The sequence below is a fragment of the Lytechinus variegatus genome, chromosome 11, assembly GCF_018143015.1.
Source record: "Lytechinus variegatus isolate NC3 chromosome 11, Lvar_3.0, whole genome shotgun sequence".
NCBI lineage: Eukaryota > Metazoa > Echinodermata > Echinoidea > Temnopleuroida > Toxopneustidae > Lytechinus > Lytechinus variegatus.
In genome coordinates, this window is record NC_054750.1 from 28,134,956 (window position 1) to 28,159,438 (window position 24,483).

Genomic DNA, 24,483 nt, shown 5'->3' on the forward strand with positions numbered 1-24,483 from the left:
ATGTCACCTTATGGCATTTCCCCTAAATAAAAACATCATGGTGCCGCTATTGAATGCATGGATATATATTTCTTTTCGTTTCCAATTACTTGTGAAGGTATGTTTCACAAGACTTTTCAAAAGAAAATGAGATATGTTAGTTTACTAATCCGTCAAAAAAGGCTACCACCATTGACATGCAAGGACATCCCCGCCCCCCCATAAAAATGCCTTTATGATCAACTCGGTCTTCTCTCTCTCACTTCCCATCTTTTCAAAATTTAATGTGTGCCCCCCCCCCCCGCCCTCGATAAAGGGCCAAATTAATGACGTATGCATCATTCCAAAATCAAATGGGACATGAGATGCCTGAGGGTACTTACATGAGAGACATTTTTTAAAGTGTTTTGGCAGACGACCAATGGCCGGAATTTTAATCGATCGGCGATAGTTCGATACTAGCTGTTTGGGTGAGGAGGGTCCTCGCCTTTAGCCATAGCGTATTCAGGACCCGGCCCCGTAACATGAAGGTTTTCGATGAATAACAGATATGAAAAAAGCCTCTGATTGGTTAATGGTCGGTATTTTTAACAAAGTGTGCATGAAACGATGATATTGATTGGTCATTGGCATTGCAAGTCTTTATGTTACGGAGCCAAGATCAATTCCTTCATAACATACATGTAACATACATGTTTGTAATCTCTGTTTTTAAGACTCTGTAACATACATGTTTGTAATCAAATGGAAAATTCCAATGACTAACTCTGACAATGTCCAACCCGGCAGGAACCAAGCGGACTGGTTCATTCATATCCATATTTCGTTGTTTTTGTACTATATTCATGATATTATTACTTTGTATATTCTATATGAAAACGGGTTCCAATGTCAATTGGAAGAAAAATAAATGTTGAATTGAATTGAATATTTGTAATTTATCGCAATTGAAACTTTATTTCTTTAGTCGTCAAAGTCATTGGAGTCCAACCAGGCGTCACATTTACTTGATGAGTCGACATACCCACAGGGCAAGCCTGACTTCAGATAGATGGGCATCATTTGAGGAACTTTACGATCTGCAAGAAAATAAAGCAAAGAAAAATAGAAAAAGAACAGAAAGGAAAATGAAAAAAAAATTGGCTTCATGAAACGTAATTCACTCTGTATATTTTCATAATTACCAGCAAAATAATAAACCAGCCATATGTTCTTTAAAATGATAGCAATAAAAGCAAAGTACAATCTGATGTTAGAACGAATTGTTCTGGGGTAACTGAGACCACGGACCTATTACATGTGCATGGATAGGTTACTCTTAATTCAGTTATAGTGTTTGATAAATCAATGTTCATCTCTTAAATCGGTTCCGGCAATCTATATATTATTAACCAACTTCAAAGAACTATAATAATTTTGCAGCAGAAAATATGCGACACTCAACGACTCAGTTTACCACATCACATCTGTCAATTATTATTTGAGATTTGTTTTCTTCTTCTCCTTCTTCTTCCTCTCATCATCATCATCATCATCATCATCATCATCATCATCATCATCATCATCATCATCATCATATCATCATCGTCTTCATCATTATCATCATCATCATCATCATATCATCATCGTCTACATCATCATCATCATCATTATCATCATCATCATCATCATCATCATTATCATCATCATCATCATCATCATCATTATCATCATCATCATCATCATCATCGTCTTCATCATCATCATCATCATCATATCATCATCGTCTTCATCATCATCATCATCACCATCATCACCATCATCATCATCATCATCATCATCATAATCACCACCACCACCAACACCACCATTGTTATCATATTATCATTGTTATTATTGTTACTATTTTTATTGTTATCATTATTATTATCATTACTACAATTATTATTATCATCATCATGATTATCATTATCATGATACATTTTGTTTAGCATATTTAATCTCATCATTATCACTATATTAGTAGTTATAATTTGATATGACGGAAGTAATTACCTGTAGGTTTTGTGACAGTCTCAACCTTCTCTGGGCCCTTGATGATAAGACGAACCTTCTCAAAGACTTCCCTTGCGTCCGATCGTCGCGTATGCGTGCCTCCTCCTTGGCTTTCGTCGGCAGACCGTCGATCGTTCGGCGGCACCTCCGCATCGCCGCCACTTATCCCAGCCAACTTCCTGTATCGAGGAAGGAGCAGGTCCTGTTGGAAAGCAAAGAGTTCTTTGTGACTTCTCAAGTGCCTTCCGCGACGGCGACTTGGAGAAGAGACGCCCTCGCGTTTACGAGGAGCGGTCGTTGGTTTTTGCAGATGATCTTCGCCATCTTTCGTTGCCGCGTCATCGGTTGATGTCCTTTGGAAACGACTGCGGACATCATCACTTTTAGACACTGTACTAGTATTCTGACCGATTGTCTCGCTTCCGATTCTAGCCACATACGGTGCTTTCGTTTCTGAGGTACCTCCCTTAAGAAGTACAGAATAACGGTGTTTCGTTCCGATGGTTGAATCAGATTCCGTTCTGTCTTTATCGGAGTTAGAAATTTCTGCTTCTTTGATGGCAATTTGGCGAACTTCTGACAGGTCTGATGGCTGAGTTGAGCTGGCAATGTCTGGAACACTGAACGTTCTCTTCATTTTCGATTCATATTGAATAGTTTTAACATGATCGTTTTTGAGGGGCATACTCAATTTGGAGTTTTGGTTTCCAAATTTATGTTTTGCTGCAACTTTTGACGACGGGTGACGAACATTCGCGATCAAATCTAATGAGTTGTCCCTCATTATCCTCGGTTTATCGTTTGGCAAGTTTAAGTTCAGACTTTCCTGTTTAGTTGTTTTGGCATTTGAGCCTAAAGCTCGGGGACCGTACAACCCTGTTTTTGGACTGTGTTGTCTTGACTCACTGTCAATATGAATTCCTAACGACGGGGAAATTGCCGGCAACGCCGGGCAAGAATTCCTTGTTTCTAAATCTGGAGGTTTAGGCAACGTTCTTTCTCTCTTCTCCTTCGCCGACCACGTCTCCAACGTTCTTGATTCGGATCGCCATGATGAAGGCGTCGATGATTGTTTTTTAATCCCTCCATGGGCGTTGGTTAGTAACTCGATTTGGTGTCTGGTTTTGTTGCCTCTCCGTATGTCGGCTAGTCGCCGACTTCTTGTACGATCGTCACCCTCGCGCGGAGCGCGGTCGGCCCGGGTCTTGGCAACACCACTGCCATGGTGCCGACGTTCTTTATTTCCGCTCATCATAACGTCATAATGCCTTTGCAGAAACTGTTGTTGCTTCACGTACAGAAGATTTTTAAAAAGAACAAGAGCAGAACACAAGTTATATCTGAACTCTCAAAGAGATGGTGTATTCCGGTATATTTCAGCGTTACAAAATCTAATGTTCTAGAAAAATGTGTCAATTAAACATGGTAGAACTTGAAGTCATTATTACGAGATAAAGCCAAGGTGTCACAAGGTGTCAAGTACACTGATTAAGTTGACATAATATTCAATGAAGAGTGCTTAACTTGGTGGATCTTGAAGTGTTTGTCATTAAGGTTGTTTAAACATTGCTAGTCAACTTTAGACCCTCTCCAGAATAAAGAATTGAGATATCCAACCTTTTCTCAATCAGTGGTAATTAAGAACAGTATAAAATATCGTAGATCGTTATTGCACATGATGGAGTAAGGAAGAATCACAGATTGCCGATGGAGATCAAGTGGTGAACACACGATTTCATTTCCTGTTCAAGTCGTTCACATTTATCACGTGTTTTTTCCCCAATATGTTGTTTCAGGAGACTTTGATCAAATCAGTGAAACACGCGATGATTCGACAAATGATAAAACAAAGATTAAAAAAGAGTACCACTAATTATGTAGGTGAACGAACAGTCGAGACATTCCATGCGTCTTAACATTCAGTCCAAATGGACGTTGATTTTTACCATGATGATTTAAAAAAAATTCAATGATTTATTCAGTTTGTTTCATTCCCCGATAACCGATGACTTCGCTATAATAATTAAAAGTAATCTAATTTCCATGATAAAAAAAGATGATGTAAAGAATGACACTCTTCAAATTCAAGCGCACTCGACCAGAATCATCTCCGCATTATGAAAAGAAACACTCCACTGACCAGACGAGAACATCATGAATAACATCGTAGATTGACACGAGTGATGATTTGTAATTAGATCCACATAACCGCATCCATTGTACCTCACGATGTTAATCCTTTTTATATCTAATCGAATCTCCTTGAGCGATCACAAATTGGTTCGATAAAAACTTTATAATGTGGCGGGAAAGACACGGACGAGTTCGATACCAAGAAACATCAGTCGAATGCCGAATTCATGAAATCCTTCGAAGGGTCCTCAAAGTATAGCAAGAGGTTTAGGCGAGAAATTGTAAATACTAAGGCTGCTAAGTCTTGCATCTGAGTAAACAACTTCTCCCCTTCTCGTCTTTTCAAAATATAAGCCTGTTGAAAATAACAATTGTATCCAGTGGGACACACAGAGCCCACACCGCCCTTGCCTTTTGACAACTCCACGCGATTTCCCATCTGCCTATTTATCAAATCGATCGCTGCGATCGATCGTCTGCTTTTGTTCGACGGGACTTTCTTTTAGAGCCGACCTGGCATAAAAGAAATCGCCTTGTAAATCCTGATGAATGCATTCTGGGAATAACACCTCTAGAAGAGTGGAGAGAAGAGGGACGAGTTGTTATCAATTTGTCGGAAGAGGCTTAACTTGCTCGCAAGATGGGCATTTATTTAGAACCGTGTCAATAAAAGACGCATAATTGATATTCACTCGATCTGAAGAGTAATATCGGACTTTGTTCTTGGGAAAAGATACAAGTTATTGTCTATCATTCCCTCATTATCACGCACTAGAATGTGATGATTAGAATTAACGATTATATTAGGGCTGATCTGATTTTTTAAAAGACCCCGATGAGCAGAATCGGTGGGTATTTTTCTGGGGGCGAGGTCAAAATCAAATCAATGTACAAAAATCGAAATATATGCTCAGCTAGTTTCAAAGAATAAAAAAATGGACACACATGCGAACACGAATGAATAAAATGGTGAGAAATCATACATTTTGTCGAATGGAAAAAAGAGGAATCTAAAGGTTTCTCTAAATTTCATTTCATTTTATTCTGTTTATTTCCATCTCCAACATTTACAATCTGTTTCGTACATTTTGATATAGAAATATGAGCCAGAAAAATATCTTAAATCTCTATGTACAAAGATTATAATCAAGATTATTATATAAGCAGGTCTGAAATTGAGGAGGCTGCTAAAACGCGGAGCGTGGAGAGTGCAGCCTCCTCATATTATATAAATTTAGTATAGGGGAAAAGTAACAAAATAGCTCGTCATTTTATTAGCAATATAGGCATTTTTTAAATAAGCTTTTCAAATTGAATATTAAGATGTGATGATGACGATGATAACTTTAAATTTACTGCAGCGAATGCAAACTTGACGGTCGCCTCCTGGCCCGGACCTTCTGGGAGGCATATATTGCATCTCAAAGCGCTTTGTTATCCCAAAATGGTAGAAAATAAGCGTATGATCAATAGCGATTATCATGAAAAAATGGGTACTCTTGTGTAGGGCTCTCAAAGTGAGGGTTAGGCCTATGAAAAACTATCCTATTTAAAAAAAACCCCTACTAATTCATCAATCACGTATATAGAACAGACATAGGAACATGGTTTAAGCAAGTTTTTATGTTGATATTGATCGTATTAAGTAACAAAACTTTGATATATATCATTTGATAGAGATGTTTATCATGGCAGAAAATAAGTTCCTATATTTATCAGCTGAATGCAGTCTTTGTGATTTATTGATGATATCATGATTGTTATAGATTAATATATCATACTTTCAATACCGTCAGCATTGAATATGAACAATGCCTATCCTCAGTCAACTCGACTGAACAAAATATATATATCATAGTCATTACAGCCCTACGGGCTGCCAGCTTGAATATATTATAAATTATTTCATTTATAACACTGTTTAGCCAATACAAAGAAGATATATATATTGGATTTTATTTCAATAAAAACTATCAAAATACAATCACAAGCAGTCAAAGACTGAAATAAGTGAATGTTTACATACAAATAGAATCATAACTAAATATAAAGTAAACGTTATAAGTAAATATCAACGATACAAATTCATACAGATAAAAAAGAAATGTATCAGAAATAATAAGAAATTCCGATCGAGTGTCCGTCGAGTGTCAGTACAAAACTATTAATTTGACGATAATCATTCATAAACTTAAAACTTTATCGCATTTTGTAATTTTGGGAATACATATTTTTCAAATTCTAATGAATTACTAGAATCATTGCCGAAATTAGATAAAATGTAGCTAAAATCAGCAATCAGTAATTTAGTTTTAATAGGTGACAACCTGTTACACTTTCGTATCATATGAAGCATAAAATTTAAAGCTATAATTGAAGCAAGGATCCCTTGTGACTTCATTGGCATCTTGTCGCAAATTAAGAGGGGGTTGTCAGTATCGATTTTCTTTTCAAGTTGAAATACGTCACAAAGCATATATCGACGTACGGTCTTATGCCCTCTTTGTCGAAATGATCTTAAATGTCAATTGAATCAATCTGTCAATCACGATGAGTATAGGATCAAATTGGTGACTCTTGAGAAACTGGGTATTGAATATAAAGTATCTCTGATCGGACTTGTCAGAGGTCTTTTGTGATCAATATAGTCAGTGAAGGAGATCCTCATTGTTTTTCTGTGAGGATTTTCATTACCATTTCATGTTGGATATCAGTAATGACGTTGTCATTATGAAGGCATAGGGCCTATCTATAGGGGGAAGACTCGCCCAGGAATTAAAAGGCATTATGTGTGTGTACTGGGGGTTTGGATAAAGAAAGATGGTGAAAGGATTTTTTGTTGTTTCAAAAGGAAACGTTAATGGGGTGCATATATGCTTGTAATGTACAATTAAGTTGCCAACAATCGAAGCAAAGGGCATGTGCAATAGGCAGGAAATAACATTTGCCGCCTAAAAAGACAAGTGACAAGCGCCCCAAATCCACCACGTGGATTCGGCATGTCATATTTATGATGGCACACAAAAATTCAATATGATTATTTTTTCTGACTCCCCTTACTTAAACGCTTCCAAATGAGTCCGTTCTCATTTCTGAGCAGAAAACATAAATGAGTGAGAAAACTTTAAAAAATACATATTAGATATATTCTCGGAATTTAAGAATCGTCGTGGTCGTTTATATATCTGTTTCTTTTTTGTAGGATGATCTTTTTTCGAGGTGCCTTAATTTTCTCGGCCAAAAGTCCTTATAGTGCGCTGTCCCCCTCTTCGAAAGCCTACGCCTTTGACCATATAGGGTCACGATTAAATCAAATATTGCTAATTTTAAGGGGAGGTACTGCTGTGGGGGGGGGGGGGGCATGCAGATGGGTGCGGCCGCCCGGTGTCCCTATATGATTTTTCAAGTAGTAAGGGAATCGAAAGGAGAATAAGGAAAACTAGACGAAAAGGTAAGAAGGGAGGACAACTTTCGAAAAGAGAGGTCTGACCTTACAGCCATAGCCCCTTATAGGCAATTGAAAAAAAAAATAACATCATCCTCCGATTATAGCCTTGCCCCTCTTACACTAGCTACCCTGCATCTGTACGTCTAGATCTAGTGACTAAAAATCGCTGGCAGGCATGTTGCCAAACTGTTTCTCGTGCATACAAACTGTATGATATACCGGGGAGATGTAACTCTGTGCTAAAACCATATTGCTGAAATAGCTATAATAATCTCCATCTTTGCATTCATATAAGAGATTGAGGTGATTCTGAAATAATGAGGAACGTGTTTGTAATCCAATCTCTATTACGAAGAAGCCTTTGCAATGCAGCGAGCATCGGTAGGACTGTTGTCAACACCGTCCCATCAGGATCGCAATTCGTGAGTATACAAGCGCTGGAACCAGCTCTGCTCTGCGCTGTGTGCATGTCGTAATGAGCATTGTGCATTCAAATCAACACATTACCTGGGACATGTTCTTATTACTTGCTTTGCTATACCGTATACGTGCTTCATTTGACAAAACCCCGGGACCCATAAGCATACCTTTATAATCTACGGAGAGTGATTCTTTCATGATCTTGTTTAACCATAGAGATAATTAGTATACATCTCTATGAGTTTAACCAAGGAAATATCTCCTTGGTTTAACCCACGCTAGATTTCAAGACCGAGTACGCCATGCCCAGAACAAGCCCCCTACACGCCCACTTATGGTCTACCTGACTCTACCTGACTCTACCATAATGCATTCGTAAAACAAAAGTTCGAGCTATGACGCGTAGTCTGCAAATTCAGACGTGAAATCATTATGCGTATTCGTGATTAGATGGGTCCATCCATCAGTTTGGCAAACGTGGATCATGAATTTCATACAAGTGGGGGCGCAGAAAGTTGATCTTTTTTTAAAGGTGAAGTCCACCTCAGAAAATGTTGATTTGAATCTATAGAGAAAAATCAGACAAGCACAATGCTGAAAATTTCATCAAAATCGGATGTAAAATAATAAAGTTATGACATTTCAAAGTTTCGCTTATTTTTAACAAAATAGTTATATGAACGAGCCAGTTACATCAAAATGAGTGAGTTGATGATGTCAATCACTCACTGTTTCTTTTGTTTTTTATTGTTTGCATTATACAATATTTCAATTTTTACAAATTTGACGATTAGGACCTCCTTGCCTGAAGCACAAAATGTTAAAATAATGGAATTCCACATATTCAGGGAGGAATGAAACTTCATTTCACTGACATTGACGAGAAAATAAAAAGACTTCATATTTCATATAATAAAATACAAAAGAAATAGTGAGTGAGTGATGTCATCAGTTCAAATGTGCATATAACTGTTTTGTGAAATGAAGCGAAAGTTTAAAATGGCTTACTTTCTTATTTTATATCCGATTTTGATGAAATTTTCAGTGTTATGCTTGTTGAATTTTTCTCTTTTTATTCAAATCAAGTTTTTGTTGGAGTGGACTTGTCCTTTAACAATTAGTACAATAAATAAGGGTTCGCAATAATTGATTAAAAAAAACACGATACAGGCTTATACCCCAAACAAAATCTTAAGAGCATATAGCTGTGGAAGATACAAAGATATTGATCCCCCCAAAGAACATAATCCTCTCGCGGATCGGCCCCATCTCATAATACATGTAATGTTAATACCACGAATACATTGTATGCATCACAAAATGTACAATATCATCTTATCTGAAACGTTTATTGTTTAAATTCTTTATGCCAATCTAAAATTACCTGTCTATCTATCTATCTATCTATCTATTAGTTTCTATCTTAATATATCTACCATTTACATTCAGTTAGAATGTTGATATCCAATTGATAAAAGAGTGAATTATGTGATAAGTTTAGATTTGTCTAACGAACTCATGAGTCGGTGTTTTGCTTATTTCTTGCTGATCTCTTTGTTAAAAACTTTGATCTTAATGTAGAATAACAATCATATTTGATGATTTTTCCGGAGTGCGCGCACAGTGAAAAATATACTGCACTTGACACCCGGACCCACACTCAAGAGATATTAAACTTCTTTGCTTTGCCTGTATTTAGAAATATGATTCATTTTATGTGACAATTAAATAGACATGTTCCTTTTCATTTACAATTTGATAGTTTCCGATGTGAAATATTAAACAAATAATGTTTGTCGTATGAACGGATAAGACAAACTAACCTAGTTGCTTCCAAGTCAATATCAGTGTACATGCTTTTCCCCCATTTTTTTAAGGGAGGAGGGGGGTAGCTGCATCCTGCCTCTGCCCCATGCTGCGTACGACCATGCGTTTATGAATGACTGATTGATTCGATTGATAACGAATTTATTTCATTTCAAAATTTCAACAAAGTTACTAAGTAATGCGAATTATGATACAACGCGATTAAATGAAATATAAACCTTTTGAAAAGCAACGTTTGTTAATGAAAGTGTCCTTCAATAAATAAGTCATATCAATGTCCTTTTTCGTTCTCCCATCCTCCACTTCGCCTCCTTATACTCCATTTGACTGATAGATACAGAATTGTCTTGTGCCCATTAACTTTAAAACGAATCCCTCTCTCTTCTGACATATCATTTACTAATATAAATTCAAAGAGACTGGTCTTTTATTTATTCAGATACATATCCTTCTTTTGTCCCAATTTTCAGCACACCTCGGTGGCAAGTTACAGCAGCTTTCCGGGGTTGGTGAACACAGGATGGCTAGCAGAATCACTTGCAAGACAGGAGACACCAGATGGAAGGCCTCTCCGAGTCGTGGACGCCACAAGGATAGCAATGCAAATAGACAGGTTGCACATACCAGGAAGTGTCCATGTTGATCTTGCTCAACTCTGCGACAAAGAGTCCCCTTTTCATTACACCATCCCATCTCCAGAGTACTTTGCCGATTTCGTCGGGAAGACGCTCGGCGTCGACAACGACACGCACGTCGTCCTCTACGATGGCCGGGTCAGGATCATGACATCACCTAGGATTTGGTGGATGTTCCGCCTCTTTGACCATGAAGCCGTGTCGGTGCTTGACGGTGGTCTTCAGCAGTGGATGGAAGAAAAGCGAGAGGTCACAGAAGATCCAACGCCGGCGCCCTCACCGGTGACTTATAAGGTACCCAAGGTACGTGAAGATCTACTAAAGACTTTCGAAGAAGTCCTCCAGAATGTGAAAGAACCACAGTTTCAGATTATGGATAGTCGTCCTGTTGACTGGTATGACGGAACGCTACCTTCTGCTTATCCAGGTATTTTGATCTCTATCATGTGACCATTACAATTTCATTGTATTTTTTTCTGGGATTGTTTCATAAGTTAAAATCCTGTTTCTCTTTTTGCCCACGATTGTTAACATAGGCCTATTTTGATTTTCAAATATATCTTTATTAAAATATTTGATGTGGTTTATCCTAAGACGATCTCCCTTTGCTTCTAATCTAGTTAAGACTGTCCATTTATCTGAAATAGAAGTCTACCAATATTCTTTACAGACTTATGGCATTCCCTCACTAATATTTTCTTCGTCATCCGATTATGCAGGTATGAAACTGGGCATAATGAAGATGGCCGCCAACATCCCTTACCCAAACTTCTACGTCGACGGCACCAGCAAGTTCAAATCAGCTGACGACCTCAAGGCGCTCTTCCGGTCAAAGGGCATCGACCTTTCCCGCCCTTTGACCTCTCAGTGCGCCGTTGGGATCACGGCCTGCACCCTGATCCTCGGCGCTTACGTTGCGGGAAAAGAAGATGTGGCCCTCTACGATGGGTCGTTTGAAGAGTACTCCCAGAAAGGGCCTGTAGAGTCGATGAATCTGTATGAGGAGAAACCAAAGAGTAACCCATATGGATAGAATTGACGACTTACAACATGTACCATTGGTATTTCGATGGGTGGACGACGGGTGATTAGCTGAATTAATTCTAGTCAGGGTGTTATGACGAATAATGCCATTTTGCAGAAGCACAAAGAAGACAGAGAGACATTGGGGTTAATATGTTATGAAATCGGAAAGCTATTTTATTTCAATTTGCCACGCAGTCTACGCAAATAATGGTACTTTTCTCGACTCGCAAAGTAAAACTCGTCGAAATGTAATCATATCTCAAATCATTATGATGAAATTCCTATCATAAACATGATCAATGACTGTAGATTCCATTTACCAAAGAGTTGCTACTTGGACTGTTTTAATAATCTCACGATTCTTGTGGAAACAGGCTTGTGACTTTTTGAAGGTCATGAAGATTTGTCCAAATCCTCCCCCCCCAAATCACAGCACAATGAGCGATATTTTTTAAAAATCAGAATCTGCAAATTTGACCAGTTTGATAAAATGTGTTTTGACTGTACATTACAATGCAAGCTGATATGACCTATTGATGCTGTTTCGTTTTCCGCCTTTATGAAAATTTTGATATGAAATGAACTTGTATAATACAATAATTTCAACTGTATATTTGTCTCATTTAAATGTGAAAAAGAGCATATTTCTCGTTTATTAGGTTTCTGTTTCTGATAACTCCCGCAGGAACTCGGCAGGACAGCATTTTTTTTCTGGTAAACGCCAAGCTGGTATATAACCAATTACCTTGGAAACATTTTACGTCTAGGTTAGACGTCACAGTGGCTAACATAATAGACGACAGATATCACTCTTGGGCCTTTTTATCAAAGTGGAGACAATGTCAGAGTTGGGATTCGAACTCACAACCTTGCTATTATGAGTCCAATGCTCTAACCACTGGACCGCACGACCCGTTTCTCACTGAAGCACAGGGCAATGCGATACATCTGAAACTAAAATCTAAGAAATTCCACAAGAAATTGAGTTGTGTGAAAAGTGATCATAGTAAGTGCCTTCAAGGGTGTTATTATACAAGCTTGAGTTGACCCCTCCACATTACTTCTGTTTATTGCATTTGCATACATTGTTATTTATTTGAATGTCTTGCAAAATGTTCATGTTGCATATGTTGCCAATGTATTGTTACATTTTGTCGTTCTTACAGAGGTCTCTTGTAAACCAAAACTTAAGAAAATAAGTAATTGAATTTTAGCCCAGAAGTGTAAATTGATTTACCTGTCCTTTTTGTTTATTAAAGCCTCAACACTACAGTGTTTTCTGTCTAGAAGTTGTATAGATTTATGGTTAACATTCACATTATTCATTTTTGGGCGAAAAAATAAATGAATACTTGCTTCAAAAAATCTTTGTGCTCATATTTGTGTATGTGTTCCTACAACCTTTACTGAAAGGAATAAATAGCAAAAGTCGCTATTGCCATCCAAAATCGGGAATTCATTTGAATATGGTCAAACTTACTACGCAAAATATGGCAAGGGAACGGTTTTACTTTTTCTTTTTATTATGCTCCAGTAATTGTGAAATTCGACGCAGATTAAATATTTCTTTGTTAGAGGATTAGAAGTAGTTTGCTAGATGTCCTAAAATTTGACGATAAACGCTTTTTTTCAGATATCCTTTATTAATGAAGTTTATGCTGCAAGGCCTGGAAAATCAAAAGACTGGAAACTTTGCCTTTTGGCTCATCTCACTGTGATAGATACATACATATCCGAAATTAACTTTATAGGTCTATCTTACTTTTATATATCCGTCATTAATCATGTAGCTCCAGACTCTACAAATTTAATAAGTTTTAGAGATAAAGAAAGTAGATAGGAGAGAGAGAGGGAGAGAGAGAGAGACACACCCTCACAGACAGACAGACAGACAGACAGACAGACAGACAGACAGACAGAGGAGAGATGGGTTGTGATAATTTGCTACGTAGTTGATCCCTCTTACATGTCTTAAGTATCTTTTCAGAACGGTTTGACTTATTCGAAGGAAATCTTTTGAAGAAGGGTGCATTTAAATCAGGGTAAGTGTATTTCCAAAGAAGTACAATAGCGTTTATCGACAGCTAAGAGCAATTATAATATTCTTTCCTGGGACATAGGGAATAAGAAGAAGCACATCAACAAATCGTCCGTATCCCCGTATCCCCAGCCTTTTCTATTCACAATCCGACACACCGATATAGAGCTATCTCTGTATTTATACTAGCAAACATTAGACCTCCAATCCCAGATTTCAAGTGTGTCTATTTACATTTGACATACTTGTCAATACAGCAGTAGGAGTCTCAACCTTAATATTTCAGCGACTTCTCGTGTGGCAAGCTTGGCTGTACTACGGATAGGAAATTCAATAGTACTACATAGGTCTAGGCCTATATGCTTGAATTAACTATTGGTCAAGGTCTCATCCGCCATGAGGAATATATTGTTTGTACAGTCCCTGACAGTGTTCAGAACAATATCCCATCATGGAGTCAGAAGTAGCTGTGTTTACGGGACAAAAATTACCTGCAACGCGTCAGCTTCACATAGGCCTATTGTAAGTACAGCCTTGATATTATAGGATTATACCACATGAAACATTTTATAAATAACTTTCTATGAGCAGAATCTATTTTGCAGTGTGTTCACAAAACATTTTAAAAATCGTAGTACATGTTAAAAGCCCGGGTTAAAAGGCAATCTCTCATGTGGCAGTGTATTTGCATACAAATCGAACTGAGATTGTATTGTTGCAAAATGCACAGCATATATCCCACCTTTTATCAATCAAAGAATGAGCTCTAGTTTTATAATACCGGTAGTGCATCTAGTACTAGTACGCAAGTTATCTACTAAAAAGTCTTTTATATGCAATGTATGTCTTTATTATGATATATCCTGTCGGAAGACGAGTTGTTATACGCGTTATAAGGACTTTGGCCCTCCATACCTATTGACAATAAATGGCATATAGGTTCTTAAATTTCATGAAATGATTCGACTTTGACCTGTTTTCACATACAAACTCAATCTTAATGACAAAAATTACATACGTGCACACTCTACATACGTATTGCACTATGACAAACTATATTTACTGCAACGTGAATGGTATTTTAAAAGGAAATTATGACGTAATCAAATAAAGAAAAACAAGTAAATAAATGTAGCGTTTTCGATAAGTATTGAAAAGATATGTCTTTGTCAATTCCACATAATCGGGCAATATCCTTCCTTTCAGAACATAACTGACCTTGGATTTATACCAATTAATGCTAGGAAATAATTTGTATTTTTTCACCCGAGCTAGTCCTTTGTTCCAACATTATTTTAACAGTAGTCATGTAATCGTGGGATACAAAAGGAATTCCTTGAAATTTTACTCATTTTCAGTTGACAAAATTTTTAAAATCAGACGTGCTTCATACAAATACTTTCTTGATACACAATCCGATCCCACAAAATAATGTTAATAACCAAGGAGATTTTAAGAGATGGATCAAGTGACGACGAAATGCAAATTTATTCATATAGCTTCCACTTTCTAAAGGAGTATAAAATAATACACAGGTGCACTGTACCTTTGGTGGCGACTTGTGATGACGCCAGTTTCGTAGGCAAGTGATTTATGATAAAAATTGATTATTGCGATTGTTTCAAATCTTATTTGATAAAAATGTGGATATCAAGAGCATGACGAAATATATCTCAAAGAGTTATGTCCAGAAAGTGGGCAGATAATCTATCATAAAAGTTTCATAATGTGAAAACCCTCAGAATTCGACAATTTTAAAATCATCGTTTTCAAATTACCACACACTTTCACATTACCAAAAAATAAGATTAGTTTCAGGGATTATATCTATTTGTGATGATATGTGTCACAGTTGAGGCCACATGTGGACAGTCGACTAAATTCAAATCATAATTCAATAAATATTGCATCATTTATTTTTGCGCCCCCTGTAAAAGCTAGCAATGCGTCTGCTCATAATAACCAACTATATGCAGCGAAAAGTAATCATTACAAAAGCAGGTTTCCTATTGTACCTGACCAGTTAGTCTGTAGTTAGGCAGGAATCTTTTGTCTACTATTTGCAAGACAATTCCAATCAAGGCGTGTCTGACATATTTTATCCTTGGGGCATCAAGGCGTCTTTATAGGACATTTGTTGTATTGTTCTCCATCTCTTGAAACTCACTGCAATAACAGTATCTGTCTCTTTTCATGCCACACACAATATCTTTAACAGCATACGACTGTAATCTCTAAAGCACAATACCCAGCCTTAGTCAGTACGGAATGGGTGGCAGAAGCAATGGCATCACGGAAGACACCGGAAGGAAGACCCTTCCGAGTTCTTGATGCTACTAGGATCGGGGCGGAAACTATGGAGGCACGCATTCCCGGAAGTCATCATATTGACCTACACCAACTCTGCGACAAGGACTCGCCCTATCGTTTCACCGTCCCGACTCCCGAGAAGTTTTCCGAGTACGTAGGAGAGACACTCGGCGTCGACAACGACACGCACGTCGTTCTCTACGAGGAGAAGGTCAACGTCATGACGGCACCAAGGATATGGTGGATTTTCCGGTATTTCAACCACGATGCCATCTCCGTACTGGACGGCGGGCTTCCGCAGTGGATGGCGGAGAACCGAATGGTGACAGAGGTGCCACCGCCTGCGCCAGAAGCTGCCGAGTTCAAGGTGACGGAGAGACGCGAGGAACTCTACAAGGGTTTCGAAGACATATTACAGAACGTGAAGGATAAAGAATTCCAGATCATGGATGCTCGTCTTGAGGAATGGTATGATGGATCGAAGCCTTCCGTTTATGAAGGTAGTATGCTTGTAACTCAGTTATTACTTTAGCAGCCTTTCTCTTCAGTCGTCACCACTTCTCTTTGACTTCCGTCTCTGCTCAAGAAAAGTGACCATATATCCCTTTTCATTTTTCACCGCTTTTCTATCGCTCAGTGTGAATTTTCTTAAATTGTCAATCACCCTTTTACTTTGTCATGATTTCTATGATCGTTGCGAGTATTTCTGAATCAATCATTTGCTTTTTGCATTGACCAACATCCTATGTTTGAGTGGCCCTTATCTTTTTTATTTACACAGTGGCGGATCCGGGGTTGGGCAGAACGGCCCTCCTCTTGATGAATTTTCCACTGAATTGAATATTCTCCCCTCTTTTGCTTCTCATTTTATCGCCAGCAATTTGGTAATTTATGGCAAACGATAAGATTTTCTTCTAAACATAGACTTTCCGTTTTTATTAACACCCTTTTAAGTGAATGGTCAAATATTCTAAAACATCATCATCCTTTCTGTTTTATCATCCCCAATTCTATTTGATCGATAGCCCTTCTCTTCGATCGTCACTCTTTCTCCCTGATCGGCACCCTTTCTTTTTGGTCGCCACCCTTACTCTTTTATCGTCACCCTTCTGTCCTTCTGTTTGATCGTCACCCTTTCTCTTTAGTCACCACCCTTTCTGTTTGATCGCCAACTTTTTTCTTTGAACATCACCCTTTCTCTATGATCGTCATCCTTTCTCTATGATCGTCACCCTTTATCTCTAATAGTCACCCTTTCTCTTTGATCGTCAAACGTTCTCTCTGATCATCACCCTTTTTTCATCACCCTTTGTATTTGTCGTCACCCTTTTTCTTTTATCGTCACCATTCTGTTTGATCGTCGCCCTTTCTCTTTAATCATCACATTTTCTCTTTGATCATCACCTTTTCTCTTTAATCATCACCCTTTCTCTTTAATCATCACCCTTTCTCTTTGATCATCACCCTTTCTCTTTTATCGTAACCCTTTCTCTTTTATCGTCACCCTTTCTATTTGATCATCACACTTTCTCTTTGATCGTCAGCCTTTCTCTTTGATCATCACTCTTTCACTTTATCGCCACCCTTCTGTTTGATCGTCACCCTTTCTCTTTAATCATCACATTTTCTCTTTAATCATCACCCGTTATCTTTGATCGTCAACCTTTCTCTTTGATCGTCACCCTTTCTCTTTGATCGCCATCCTTCCTTTGATCGTCTCCCTTTCTTTCTGATCGTCAACATTTCTCCTTGATCGTCAACCTTTCTATTTGATCGTAACATTTCTCTTTGATCGTCACCCTTCTCTTTGATCGTCACCCATTCTCTCTGAACATAACCCTTACTCTTTGTCACTCTTTATCTTTGATCGTCATCGTTTCCTTTTGATCATTAACCCTCCTCTTTGATCGTCACCTTTTTTTTTTTCGATCGTCACCCCTTCCTATTTGATCGTCAACCATTTTCTTTGATCATTACCCTTTCTCTTTTAACGTCACTCTTTCCCTTTAACTGTTACCCTTTCTCTTTATCGTCAACTATTCTCTTTGATCCTCACCCTTTCTCTTTGATCGTCACCCTTTCTCTTTGATCCTTATTCTTTCTCTATGATCCTCACCCTTTCTCTTTGATCGTCACCCTTTCTCTTTGATCGTCACCCTTTCTCTTTGATCGTCACCCTTTCTCTTTGATCGTCACCCTTTCTCTTTGATCGTCACCCTTTCTCTTTGATCGTCACCCTTTCTCTTTGATCGTCACCCTTTCTCTTTGATCATCAATCTTTCTCTTTGATCATCACCCTTTCTCTTTGATCGTCACCCTTTCTCTTTGATCGTCACCCTTTCTCTTTGATCGTCACCCTTTCTCTTTGATCGTCACCCTTTCTCTTTGATCATCACCCTTTCTCTTTGATCGTCACCCTTTCTCTTTGATCGTCACCCTTTCTCTTTGATCGTCACCCTTTCTCTTTGATCGTCACCCTTTCTCTTTGATCGTCACCCTTTCTCTTTGATCATCACCCTTTCTCTTTGATCGTCGCCCTTTCTCTTTTATCGTCACCCTTTCTCTTTTATCGTCACCCTTCTGTTTGATCGTCGACCTTTCTCTTTGTCTTTCTTTCTCTTTTTTTTATCGTCAGCCCTTCTCTAATCATCACCCTATCTCTTTGATCGTCACCCTTTCTCTTTGCTAGTCAACCTTTCTCTTTGATCGTCAACATTTTAGACACATGGTCTTCATTTTCCCTATTTGACACGTTTTTCTTGTTTTCTTTTCAATCTGGTCGCCACCTTTTATATTATATTATATTACTCATCTTTCCTCTATGATCATAGCCATATCTTGTTGACAAGTTAATTGTTATCCCTAATATTTGACCGGCACTTTTTACATGTATATTTAGTAGTCACCTTATCCCTCCTTTAATGTTCATTTAATCTCAAAGTTACCATAAAACGTTTATGCAACGGGTTCCCCTTTTCTGTGCTCAGATATCCCCCTTGGTATCATGAAGATGGCAACAAACATCCCTTTCAACAACGTTCTCAACGATGACGGCACCAAGTTCAGGTCACCCGACGACCTCCGAAACCTCTTCGAGTCACGCGGCATCGACCTGTCCCGACCTTTGACCTCGTCATGCTACATTGGAATCACAGCCTCCATCCTAGCCATGAGCGCCTTCCTGGCGGGGAAGGAAGACGTAGCAGTGTATGACGGCTCCTGGGAAGAATATGCCCAAAAGGGACCAGAAGACTCGATGAATTTATACACCTACGAGGAAAAAGAACCATAAATCTGCCTTCCCAATACAGTTATGTCCTTATGGTTCTTACTGCAAATTGTCGGTATTTTTCAAAATTGTTACCCAAGTATTTTTTAAAGAATGATCATAGAAAATGTCTGCTTACTGCCCTACAGGAAACGATATGTTTATCTATATTTTAAGTCTATCAGTAGAGTAATTTCCGACCGGTCAAATATTCAGATATTCTGTTGGTCCTAAAGCATCATGATCATTAATTCAAACTTACAGATTGCTTTTAGTCAACATCCAAGATAATCCACAGGAAAGTAATTTCTTTGGGTTTAGATCAATTACACAGATAACTGTAACATGATCACGAATATGAATTTGAAATGGTTGAGATTGTAACACTCTTTATTCCTTTTTGAAAGGGAAAGACAAATTATTTCTGTGCATATTAATAATTACTATTACATTTTCTGTGATATGCAGTTTTATTTAAATTGCATGTAGATGTAGTCTCTAACAATTCAACGAAGTTCTTTTAATTGTAATTTACAAGTACGGTTCTAAAAATGCTTTGATTTTGTATTTTTTTGAAGGATTTTTTGATTTTCTGCTACATACTGAAATAAAGTCATTGCTGTGGGGAAAGAGAAACTAATTATGAACAAGTGGAATGCCTCTGGCCGTCTCACCTGCATCACGGGGTTCAATATAGCAGCAGTGCTGACTTTGAATACTACTCTAACTCGCACAAGATGTTCAGTGATACATGGTTACTCTTATGTCCACTTTTTATGAGCTAGACCAATAAACTTACAGAGATATGATGGTTATTCAACAAAAAACCCCAACATGGCCAAAGTTCATTGACCTTACATGACCTTTGACCTTGATCATGTGACCTGAAACTCGCACAGGATGTTCAGTAATACTTGATTAACCTTATGGCCAAGTTTTATTAACTAGGTCCATATACTTTCTAAGTTATGACGTCATTTCAAAAACTTAACCTCAGGTTAAGATTTGATGTTGACGCCGCCGCCGCCGTCGCCGTCGGAAAAGCGGCGCCTATAGTCTCACTCTGCTTCGCAGGTGAGACAAAACAGTATAAATATGAAAAAATTAGAGGTTAAATTACTCCATTTTAACAATCATGAATTTTAGATTTTGCATCAAATCGGCGTTACTTATGTAAACAGTATTCTCATACTGCTATTAAGGAATTGCACTTGTACCACATACATAAAGCAGAGTTAGTTTGATTTGATTGTTGTAACCTGAAACTCTGTAATAATTATTAAAGGACAAGTCCACCCCAACAAAAAGTGACTTGAATAAAAAGAGGAAAATTCAACAAGCATAACACTGAAAATTCATCTAACTCGGATGTAAAATAAGAGAGTTATGACATTTGAAAGTTTTGCTTAATTTCACAAACTAGTTATATTCACATCCTGGTCGGTATGCAAATGAGGGGACTGATGACATCACTCACTCAATATTTCTTTTGTATTTTATTGCATGAAATATTTAATTTTTTCTGTTTTCCTATGAAACAAAGTTTTATTCCTCCGAGTCCCTAAACATGTGGTATTACCATTGTTTTAACATTTTATGGTTCAGTCAATATGCTCCTTATTGTAAAATCTGTAAAAATTGAAATATTGTATAATTCAAACAATAAAAAACAAAAGAAATAGTGACATCATCGAGTCTCTCATTTGCATATCACTTTTTTGCGAAAAATAAGCGAAACTAAATTGTCGTAACTTTCTTATTTGACATCCGATTTTGATGAAATTCTCAGCCTCATATGCTATTTTGATTTTACTCTATTGCTTTTAAATTAACATTTTTCTGAGGTGGACTTGACCTTTAAAAATCCTTAACTTCTGATTTCGATGCAACCACGCCGCTGTTGCAAATGCCATGCCTGTTTCTCACATTAGGGCCCTGTCTTATAAAACATTTACGATTGATCCGATCGACCTCACATATATGGAAATCCATCAATGCCATAATTTTTTTCTACAGGAATTTTGCACAATGCCCTTTGTAAACAAAAAAAAAAGCACACCAAATTTTCAAGAAAACGATGCATGATGTATGAATATACATCATATTGCATCAGCAGAAAATAATTTGAACGAACATGCATTTTAGATGTTGATATTGCTGGCTTTCCATAGTTGTGGTTGATCGCATCAATCGTAACTCTTTGTAAGATGGGGCCCTGTTTTGCTCTAAAAAAAAAAGCAACCTTAAACAGGCCTTATGCTTTTCTTCACAAACTTGAACACACACAAATTTGATCAAACAATATCTAGGATTGTTTTGTTAATTTATTTTTAAATTCTTTGACTAAAGAATAGACTAAGATACATGAATAAATAATTTAAAATGAATATCAAATAGCTTATAAATATATATATAAAAAATGATACATTCCTCATAATCTTTGAAATAGCAGGCAATTTGAGCAAAACGATTTATTTCAATAAAAGGCGAGGTGTAAAATATTTAAGGAGGTAGTTCTAGCCTGGTGTCAAAATAGTTTTATTAAAAGTAGGTACATTAGAGAAATATATTGATGAAGGCTAGGTTCTTTATCCATCGTATAATAAGAATTTCATCAATTACCAGTCTTTAATGATTAATCAATATACAATATATATATATACATAATTTCTCTACAGATGTGTTTAATTGCTGATGTGGTTTACGGTACACCATGTGGAGTGTTATAGAATCAGTGGATAGAAGAGAAGGAAGTGGATAGGCGAGAAAGTGGAGATTTGAGAATAGAGTATTCTTTCTTGAGAGTATTCTTTAATGTTGACTGTCCTGAAGACGGACAGTCAACCTGTCCGAAACGTCGAGTCTCTCTACTACTCATCATCTCTACTCGCCGACGCAAGCCAGCATCTCATCAGCTCTACTACTCAAGCTGTTCTCACTCAACATTCCTTCTGGTCTACAGTCCTTTTCAGGACTATTCCCAAGAAAGAATACTCTATTCTCAAATCTCCACTTTCTCGCCTATCCACTTCCTTCTCTTCTTCTATCCACTGATTCTATAACACTCCACATGTTGTACCGTAAACCACATCAGCAATTGTACATGCCACCATGCAAACCTTCAAACAACATCAGATGTGTTTAAGGTGAAATTATTTATCTTCTTTCAATGTTCGAAAAGTGCCTTAACGCCCTCTACCTTTGACTTTAAATTCTAACGTCTATATGTGTATAATAACGAAATAAACCCATTTATAGACTTCGTCCTTGTGTAGGATGTATGCATACATATATATATATATATATACATATATATATAATTCTTTTATAAATATCAGGAAATTATTGATATTATTTATTTAGTGATATCATTATCTTTCGTGGCCATATGTTGGTCTTGTAAAGGACCAACATATGGCCACGAAAGATACATGCTGCACCATTAAACCAATACACTCTTCTTCTTCGCCTTGGAAACATTCAGAAGCTACATATCGTAGCAGAGAGGACGGTTCGTGGTGAAATCGCGAGACGCGAGAGCGCACTGCATCTATTCCACGAACCGTCCTCTCTGTTACGATGCCCACTGTGGCGTAAATAATTCACTTCAAGAAAATATAAAGATACGGGATGAAACTTTGGAACCTGAACTTTTAAACGAAGACCCCGGCAAACAATTTGCTCTCCTTGTAGGTGCACTTATTGCTGGTTTTAAAAAGCTTTTCTTTAAATGCATTTTCTGCAAAACTAACTTTCGCATCGAAGTGCACAGAGAGGACGGTTCGTGGTGCGTACGATATATATATATATTTATATATATAAATAGTATTTTCAAAGAAGTGCGTAGGTAATAATAAAATATATGGCAAGCACTATTTCTCAATCATTCATATTGAATACCCCCAAAATAAACATACAAGCTTGCAGTATCAATTTTAATGCTCTTAGCTACTTCATTAGCTATGTTGTAAATATCATACATGATATTCCAATATAATTTAATCTCTTGAATGAATTCATAACACACAATGATGTTGTGGGGGGGGGGCAGGCCAAAGTGTTCAAAATAATTTTCTAGGTACATGAATGTTTTCTCTTACAAATTATAGTACTGGTAGTGTTTGAGGCAAGAAATCATTCAAAATTTTCCACTTTTATTCTAAATTGTGCAAATTTCAACTTTCTTTGTAAATCATGAAGAAATTTAGATGGGGGTCATCTAAGATTTACAATGTTATAAAACTGATCTCAAAAAAGGAAAGCATACAGCATCAATCATCATAAAAAGAGTAGAAGAGTAAAAAAAATCAATTCAAAGGCAATAATTCTTAAATTCTACATTCCAAAATCCTAAAAAATATTCTAGCAGCATGCTAAGAATGATTTCTTTGTAAATATTATGGGATGAATATTATAAAGATTAGAAGGAATTATTTATCACTGTAGGGGCTATATATCATAAGACTACTGCTACACATAAAGCTGTTGCTTCCTGGATAAGGATGTAAGGTTAATATGTTACAAGACTCAAGGTGGCGCTTTTTGAAATGACTGTGACAACTGGTAGATCCAGGGGGGGGGGGGGGTAAAAATGTAATGTAAAAATGCCATTAAAAAAGAAGTGTCCCCCCTTTAGAGAGTGGAGACCTTTTTTTTGCTTGTCAAATTTTCCTTAGGAAAATGTGCCCCCTGACTGACTTTAAATGGAACCACAGTTCAGACTGCTGCTCAAATTTATGATACACTAAATACTATAATGATATAAATATAACAAAAACAATAGTAACAGTAATACAAATTCTGTAAATATTCTATCCCAGTGCTGAAACATATTATTATTAAGCCAGCTCCAATAAACATTTATGTAATACAAATATTCTTTTACAAGAAAAAGAACTATACTCACCAAATATGATTATTATTTCACAAAAACCAACACGTAAAATCTTGCGTTTACAGCCTCTTGAAGAGTATTATAACTTGATATCAATCAACACATCATCAAATATTATCTGTTCTCACCAATACAACTGAATATTCATGAATTCCACTAGCATTGATCATAACAATTTTACAAAATTCTGGCTGTTTAGGTTGATTAGTATACACCACCATCAAAGAGTATTTATATATACAATACATGTAGAAAGACCTATTTATCTGCTGTTTTATATGACTAGGGCAAAGAGCTTTGACTGAATTTCGATAACATGATAAAGTATATGACAGCCAGATTATATACACAGTATTGATAATCAGCCTCTTCAAAATGAATATATATGATTTGAATTATTGTATGAAATAACAGAATAATGAAAAAAGTTTTTAAAGGTCGAAATCCACCTCAGAAAAATGTTGATTTGAA

The 24,483-nt window shown here is 37.1% G+C and overlaps 3 protein-coding genes across 3 annotated transcripts; 2 read left to right on the plus strand and 1 right to left on the minus strand.

Moving 5' to 3' along the window:
- Nucleotides 1–696: 696 nt before the first annotated feature.
- On the minus strand, nt 697–4,701 carry LOC121423922. Its single transcript, XM_041619471.1, has 2 exons — nt 2,014–4,701; nt 697–1,058 (listed from the first exon to the last, which is right to left on the minus strand). Exons 1-2 carry the CDS (start codon nt 3,266–3,268, stop codon nt 943–945), a joined length of 1,371 nt encoding a protein of 456 aa, XP_041475405.1. The 5' UTR covers nt 3,269–4,701; the 3' UTR covers nt 697–942.
- Nucleotides 4,702–7,763: 3,062 nt separating this feature from the next.
- On the plus strand, nt 7,764–12,130 carry LOC121424404 (thiosulfate sulfurtransferase-like). The gene is made up of 3 exons (XM_041620073.1): nt 7,764–8,016; nt 10,312–10,903; nt 11,196–12,130. Exons 1-3 carry the CDS (start codon nt 7,912–7,914, stop codon nt 11,507–11,509), a joined length of 1,011 nt encoding a protein of 336 aa, XP_041476007.1. The 5' UTR covers nt 7,764–7,911; the 3' UTR covers nt 11,510–12,130.
- Nucleotides 12,131–13,674: 1,544 nt separating this feature from the next.
- LOC121424328 (thiosulfate sulfurtransferase-like) lies at nt 13,675–19,765 on the plus strand. The gene is made up of 3 exons (XM_041619968.1): nt 13,675–14,062; nt 15,759–16,350; nt 18,838–19,765. Exons 1-3 carry the CDS (start codon nt 13,937–13,939, stop codon nt 19,140–19,142), a joined length of 1,023 nt encoding a protein of 340 aa, XP_041475902.1. The 5' UTR covers nt 13,675–13,936; the 3' UTR covers nt 19,143–19,765.
- Nucleotides 19,766–24,483: the final 4,718 nt, after the last annotated feature.

Coding starts and splice junctions, on each gene's coding strand:
- LOC121424404 (XM_041620073.1), top strand. CDS start 7,912: ATGAGGAACGTGTTTGTAATCCAATCTCTATTACGAAGAAGCCTTTGC. Junction 8,017..10,311: donor TCCCATCAGGATCGCAATTC/GTGAGTATACAA, acceptor CCCAATTTTCAG/CACACCTCGGTGGCAAGTTA. Junction 10,904..11,195: donor GCTACCTTCTGCTTATCCAG/GTATTTTGATCT, acceptor CCGATTATGCAG/GTATGAAACTGGGCATAATG.
- LOC121423922 (XM_041619471.1), bottom strand. CDS start 3,268: ATGATGAGCGGAAATAAAGAACGTCGGCACCATGGCAGTGGTGTTGCC. Junction 1,059..2,013: donor GACTGTCACAAAACCTACAG/GTAATTACTTCC, acceptor ATTTTCTTGCAG/ATCGTAAAGTTCCTCAAATG.
- LOC121424328 (XM_041619968.1), top strand. CDS start 13,937: ATGAGGAATATATTGTTTGTACAGTCCCTGACAGTGTTCAGAACAATA. Junction 14,063..15,758: donor CAGCTTCACATAGGCCTATT/GTAAGTACAGCC, acceptor TATCTTTAACAG/CATACGACTGTAATCTCTAA. Junction 16,351..18,837: donor GAAGCCTTCCGTTTATGAAG/GTAGTATGCTTG, acceptor TTCTGTGCTCAG/ATATCCCCCTTGGTATCATG.